This window comes from Perognathus longimembris, chromosome 18 (assembly GCF_023159225.1).
Source record: "Perognathus longimembris pacificus isolate PPM17 chromosome 18, ASM2315922v1, whole genome shotgun sequence".
Taxonomy (NCBI): domain Eukaryota; kingdom Metazoa; phylum Chordata; class Mammalia; order Rodentia; family Heteromyidae; genus Perognathus; species Perognathus longimembris.
The window spans coordinates 11,870,333-11,877,612 of NC_063178.1; the positions used below are offsets into that span (position 1 = coordinate 11,870,333).

The 7,280-nt window shown below is 44.4% G+C and overlaps 1 protein-coding gene across 1 annotated transcript in view; it reads right to left on the reverse strand.

Annotated features, from left to right (window-relative positions):
* Positions 1-1,681, reverse strand: part of Frmd4a (FERM domain containing 4A) — a 273,063-nt gene extending 271,382 nt beyond the window's left edge. Inside the window, exon 1 of the mRNA XM_048368006.1 lies at positions 1,621-1,681. Coding sequence (XP_048223963.1) covers positions 1,621-1,632 — 12 coding nt within the window. The 5' untranslated portion in view covers positions 1,633-1,681. The remainder of the gene's footprint in view (positions 1-1,620) is intronic.
* Between the last annotated feature and the right edge of the window lie 5,599 nt (positions 1,682-7,280).

Below are 7,280 nucleotides of genomic sequence, written 5' to 3' on the forward strand. Positions count from 1 at the left end.
CTAAAGTATGTGCAAAGCCCGGCTCCAGAGGGTAGGCAACTGCTCTGTAAATAAGGATTTCAAGCAGCAGACTGTGGGGAGATGGAGCAGACATGGTAATGGAGCTAGAGGAGAATACTAATGCAGGAGCATCTTGAAGAGCGTAGTTCCAGGAAGTAACGAGGACCTACACTGAGATAGTGTGTGTGTGTGTGGTGAAGCCTACAGCTTTGAAACCAGACCAAGAAGGTGGAAACATTGGGGAAATGTTGTGGAAGCACAGTGGTTAAGGGAAGTAGGGGGGATATGTTAATAATTTGGGGGTATTTTCATAAGACCTTTTCCTGATTATTTTTTTTTCCAAACGCACGCAGACGCTGTCATACCGTTGACCACCCCAAACTCAAACCCGCAGCCACCTGAGGCCCTTCCCCACACTACCAACCATCTCAGAAAGTGCCTTGTTTTACCGTCAGCACTCTACACACACTTCTAATCAAGGGATGCCCTTGGCAGTGAAGCTCCCACACACCTGGAAATTAGAAAGACCCATTCACCGTTCTTGACAACTTCCCAATGTCAAGGTCAGGAGTTTGAGTCCCTCAAATGCCCAACACCCAGCCCTGGAAGGCCAAGCCCTTCTAGGAATCCTGCCCAGCATAGCATTGCCTTCATTTGAAGACAAATTATAAATTAGTATTCATAATCATAACTTTAAAAGCCCTAGACTCTCATGTCTGCCAAAACACACGATTCCCTGGAAGGTGTCTGAATGAGACTTGGTAATATATAGCAAAGAAAGTGCCAACTCTCTAAACTGGAGACACAGGCCGACCAAAATCTTAATATGGTGTCCCCAGAAGGGAACACAGCCTCTTTCTCTCCTCCCTCCTTTCCCCTTTGCCTCCTTCCCTTCATCCCCTGGCCTGTGTTGTTCTTGGAAGGAAAGCACCCACCAGCTGCCTTACCACCTGTCTGCCCTGTGGTCTGCAGTCCCCAAGTCCTATCAATAACAGAGTAGGCTGACTGATGATTAGCAAACCCAAACAGAGCAAGCGCCATCCAAGTTGGCTGGTGTTTAAGTGACTACAAATGCCTGGGTTTTTAGAACGTGTGCTGCTAAAAACCATTGCAGCAATAGGAAGGTCCTCGTCAGCTGCCCTTGGCTTTAGACGCAGGTCGCTCAAACAGCTTCGTCCCCTCCCATCAAGTCCTCCAGGAGCTACTCCTGGTCACCCAGTGCACAGAGAATCTAGGCTTTGGGATTCTGGGGACAGTAAGGTTTGTCACTCGAGCCTGCAGTTCACGTTCTTGACATGAGAAATCCAGTATTCAGAGCATCTTTCTCGCCCTCGCTCCTTTTCTCCTACCAGAAACCCCTCATTCCATGAGCACAGTTGCTGCACCCACAGAATGATTGTTGGTGCTCCCAACTTGTGCAAGTGGCTTGATTTAAAAAGTGACTTCATTTATACAGAGGGTCCATGGCACTCCAACACCAACGTGCTCATCCCTTGTCCCCTCCAATACAAGATAGCCATACCACCATGTGCAATTTAAACAACAGATTAAAGAGTCCCGAGGTCTTTAGTGATGAGGGGGAGATCCCTCCCGTGTGGAATATGAAAAGCCTTTACTTACAAATACATCCATGAGCAGGTGTTCCAGGGTCACTTCAAAGCCATCCAGTCTGGCAGCGAAAGTCATGGTGACCCCGCTGCGCCCCAAATTTGCCAACTCCTCAGCTCTCCAAACACCCCCGGTGTGCGATGTAATCACAACGCAGGGTCTCCCACTAACGGGAAGTGGAAACTTTGTAAACAAAGCCGAACATTGCAGAATGGACGGCAAAGAATGAATGAAACCAAACCCACAGTCTACGGGATGGTTCTGGGGGACCAGACCCTGCACAAAGCTGGTGACCAGGTGAAGGACATGGCTACTGCCTTCTTTTGTCTCTCTGCAGAGTTTGGGGAGAATGCAGAAAAAAAGAAAACACCTCACCAACAGGGAGGTTGTGGGGACACAGGGACTGGGAAAAATGGACTGAATCGTCTGCCTCTGATATTTATAGGGCCACATGTTTTTGACCGTAGCCCATTTCTCAGTTCATTTCTGACCTTTCATAAATGGCTACACACACTGGAGCGTATTGTCAAATGGGGGCAATGGGTCCCCTAGAAGTTGGCTGTGACCAATGCTAGTGCAATTCACACAGACACGCCATCAATGGTCCTTTGTAAAGCACACATCAGACCTCATTCTGTAGGCTGTGACAGAAAAGCACAGAGGCTTGTGAAAAACAAGGAAGTGAAAGTTGGAGGCTATTACATTTTTACTCCGAATATTATTAGACTGCGTACTGCCTCTCCTCCTCCAGCTTTCCATACCCCCTCTTTAGAAGGGTTAACAAAATCCTGGGGGGAAAAAAGTAATTTCTGTGTCAACTCCTCAAGTATCTGCCAGGTAGCCTCTCCAGAGAAATCCGGCTAGTAGTGCATTTCTGTTTACCAAGTTTGACTTTTTTTTTTCACCTCAAAAAAAAAAATTGAAAATTGTGGTAAAATGCATCTACCATAGAATCTGTCACCTTCACTATTTTGTGGACAGCTCAGTGCTGTGAAGTGTATTCATACTATGGGGCCATCGTGTTGTACAGTGTGGTGTTAGGGAGTTGTACTGCGTTGTGACTCAGGACCATCCAACCCCGCAGTCTGTTTTATTTTGCAAAACTGAAAACTTTGTAACCACTAAAAATTGAGCCCTCATTTGACCTTCCTCTAGTACTTGACAACTGCCAATTAATTCCCTTTATGTCTCTGTAAATTTGACTACTCCACACAAACAGAATCTTCTAGTATTAGTCCTTTGCTGACTGGCTTATTCCACTTTTCATTAATGTTCTCCAGGTACTCACTCATGCTGTTTATGTCACAATTTCTTTTCATTTTTTAAGGGTAAAAGCATACCTCTTCAGAAAGATCATGACTCTGGCACATTTTCAAGCTGAGAAAATTTCTCAGAAACATTTGACTCCAGTGGCCATTGTACCTTGACTGTAGTAACAAAAACAGCCATGATGTAAGAAAGTTAAGTCCCAATGAAGTAAAGGAAAGAGGAGTTCTGAGTAAGTCACCTTGTTTTCCCAGCCAGCCTGGCTCCTAACCAGGTAATGGGAGATGTCCATCCAGCGTCCAAAGCTTAGAGATGAGACAAGCCATCCTACCTCATATTTAGACCCAGAGAGGATATGTAAATGTTGTTTAGCCCCAGGGAAGTCCCGCCTCCCAAGTGATGGGCGGGGACTTGGATGATAGGTTACTGGACTTGTCCCTCCTATGCCTTAATTTTGGGAGTTTCCTGTGACCCTGCCCCCAACTGGACCCTATTTTAGAGTCAGACCAGCTTAGGCCCCATTATGCTAGGCCTCCTGTGCTGTGTCCTGTCTCCTGGCTCTGCTTCTGTCAACATGGCATCCTGCTTCAGGTCGCCTTTGGGGTTGATCTGGGCTGTTGGTATTGCGTTTCTGCTCTTCCTTTACTCTCTTGCTCTCTTGGCTCAGTTTTCTAACAGTGTTAAGTGTATTTGTGGGGTTTCAGGTCTTTGTAACAATAGTCTGCTTGCAGGCATCAACCTTTTAATAAAAACTCCCAATTTGACCTCTCAGAAATGTAGCGTCGGGCTGGGAATATGGCCTAGTGGCAAGAGTGCTTGCCTCCTATACATGAAGCTCTGGGTTCGATTCCCCAGCACCACATATATAGAAAACGGCCAGAAGTGGCACTGTGGCTCAAGTGGCAGAGTGCTAGCCTTGATCAAAAAGAAGCCAGGGACAGTGCTCAGGCCCTGAGTCCAAGGCCCAGGACTGGCCAAAAAAAACAAAACAACAACAAAAAGAAATGTAGCGTCTCTGTATCTCACTGACCAGATTCACTTTGCAGCAGTAAGAATTGTCTTCTTAGTTATCCAGTTATCTAAGCTGCCAACGCTCCTCTCTGGATCCCAGGCATGGGTGCTCACTACCAGTCCACACTGATATCACAGAAGGAACCAGCTTCTGCTGCACAGCAAAACAACTTCATTTCCCTTAATTCTCTAAAATGTGAACAGCCGAATGCATACAGTTTAATACCTGCCACAAACATTCAATTTCTAAAAAGGAGACATAACTGGATACCATTTGGTGTATAACTTTTCAGCAAAGCTGCCACAAAATAAAAATCTACTCTCTAAAAGGAAAAAAAAAAGCCTGATAAAAAGCATCATGTTATTTTCAAAGCAGATTTGGAATCAGTCAAACTAGTTTAGCCTGACAGCCTGCCGTAAATTGGAAGTAAGTGTTCGCAGTATTGCAGCCTCGGTGCCAGTGCTAGGCGTCTGGGAGGAAAATGAGAGTTGGCGTCACAGCAGGTGTCTCTTGTTAGGCAGTTGTGTCAAGGAGGGAGGGCAATGCCATGATAAATAGCTCACTAGCTGAGAAGGGATGGAAAATGTATTTCCCTGATGGAGGAACTCACTCACAGACGTTCCTACCAGCTAATGTGTTTGCCATGTCTGACATTGATCCAGTAACTGCAGCAAACAGCATCAGCAAGGCAGACTCAAGAGGACTTCTTGCCATCCAGTTGCTGTTATTGAAACTAAAGCTGTCCTCAAGGTACTCAAAGTACCTCGTGCCTTCTCTCACCAGGCAAGAGAGAGATACAAGCATCGTCAGCCGTATCTTTGATTGTGAGGATAAATGTAGCCATAAGTGTAATATTGTTCTAGGCTCCTAGTAATCTCAGGGGAATGTTAAAAATCAAGTTTTCCTGTTTTTCTTAGTCCCTTGCCCCCTCTCTCAGAGGTACTATGGCTTGAATTCAGAGGCCTCCAGCCTAGCTTTTTGCTGGTTAGTTGAGGGCTCATATCTCAGCCTCCTGAGTAGCTAGGGCTACTGCTGGTGGCTAGTTTGGGGCCCCTTTTTAAAAAATGAATTAGATTCAGGCATAATATTTTCAGTACCTTATATTTCATAAAAGACACCTTTGTTTATTTCATTAGCACCTTTTCTAGGATGGAAAAGAGGTCAGTTGATAGAAAATAGTTAATATTTCTCTTTTTTAAAGATTCAGCCTCAGAGCTGGGAATACGGCCTAGTGGTAGAGTGCTTGCCTCGTATACATGAAGCCCTGGGTTCAATTCCTCAACACCATATATGTAGAAAAAGCCAGAAGTTGAGCTATGTCTCAAGTGGTAGAGTGCTAGCCTTGAGCAAAAAGAAGCCAGGGACAGGGCTCAGGCCCTGAGTTCAAGCCCCAGAACTGGCAAAAAAAAAAAAAAAAAAAAATCAGCCTCTTGGAGTCAACAGTGATTTTCATGGCTACGAATTTTTAGGACAACTGTTTGGGTTTGAAGGACAGTTTAACATTATGGCTTAAAAAATATTAACAGCATAGTTTAGAAAAAGGGAACTACATACACTTTAGGCATTTAAGTGTCAATACTCTCACATGCTAGTTTTAGGACACAAGTCACATAACACTTTCCAAAGGTGACACATTGACCAGAAAGGAGTCTGAAGAAAAGGAAATTGGTAATGGGCTGAGAAAGTCATCAAGAATTGGTAAGCAAGATAACTTGCTAACAATTTTGTGCTTGGTTTGGTGACTCTAAGAAGCAACTTGTTCTTTTTACTGAGTGATTATGGATTTTCATAAGAGGAAAAAAAAATCTTTTTATTCTGAAAAGTCAATTGTGTCTTTACAGACCCATGTGCAGTGCAAAAGACCTTTAAAGATTAAGCCCTCAACTGATTCTGGGTTGTTTATACACAGGGTACAGCTCAATTCCAATTTTATTCTTCTGCATGTGGATAACCCAAATTTTCAATATCATTTATCAAAAAGACAGTGCCTTTCCCCAATGTGAAGGACATTCTAGTGAGTGAAGTAAGGCAGACACAGGAAAAGGCAAACACTGTACCAACTCACAAAAGTAAAGAATCTACCCTCTCAAACTTGTAGAAATGGAGAGGAGAATGGTACTAGCCAGGTGAATGCTAGGAGGAGAAGGAAGAGTGACATTTGAAATACTCTGTCAGTTACAGGGGATGCATCAGTTCTGAAGATCTAATGACCAGTGGTATGAATATAGTTTATAATGCCTCATTGTATTGTACACTGAAACTGCCTAAGAGGGTAGATGTTAAGTGGTCTCTTTCTCTCCCTCTCTCTCTTCTCTCTCTCTCTCTCTCTCTCTCTCTCACATACACACACACACATAAACACAGCACAAAAGAAAATAGCAACAGTGTGAGGTGATGGGTATGATAATTAGCTTGATGGAGGGGTTCTATCACAAGATATACATACATCAACACATCAAGTCATCAACCTTAAATATAGTCATTTTTTTTGTCAATGACTCCTCTATAAGAATGGCAAAGAAAAGCCTTGAAAGATAGTACAAAAGTGACTGATATTAACCTTCTGTTGATGACCTTGTCTGTCACGCTTCTGCCTTCCCTTCAGTGTAGAGAGAGTAGATTTTCAGAATGTTTTACTTAAGCAAACAAGCCCTTCTGATAGCCTGCAGACAGTGTGTCTGGGTACAGTTATAAAGGCCAGCCTGTCTGCTCTGGCTGTCGCTTGAAGAACAAATGTGTTAATTTAAAGGTTTGCATCTATCGGGCCACATCAGGCTGGCACTGGCCAGGGACAGGCTCTGGTTCTCTTTCAGTGCCTGTCTTCATTCTCCCCTTGGGTGGCAGCTGGCTTACACAGCCAACCTTTTCTTCCCACTTCAGTGCATGTTCATTTTGACAGCTTCCCGGAAGAGTACAAAGGCTCTATTCCTCCACATCTGTCCCCAAGCCCACAGCGGCCCCCATCCTCTCACAAGGGTGAATTTCAAGACCTTCAAAACCAACAGGCAGTGACATTAGTGTCAGGCACACGCTGTGGCATCCTAGCTTTGGATAGAAACAGATGCATACATAATAACTTGTCTGTGCTTCTCTGGGTCCTACCACCTGTCTTGTGCTCTATGTTTGGAACTGAGGAGACCAGGAGTCATTCTGAGGTCACTAATAGAAGGGTACACTTGGAATGTATGAAGAGCAATCATTTGAAACCTGCCACATGGCCTCTCTCAGGGACCTTGCTTCTTAGGGTTCAAATGTACACTGGGGAAACACAGGCCCTGCTATGATTCTCCAGAGTCAGCATCTTCCTCATCTGTATAAGATACACAGGATGTTGGCATTTCTATGCTTTCCAGGGTGATTTTGAAAGTAAATCCCATAGCTCTAGGAAAACATT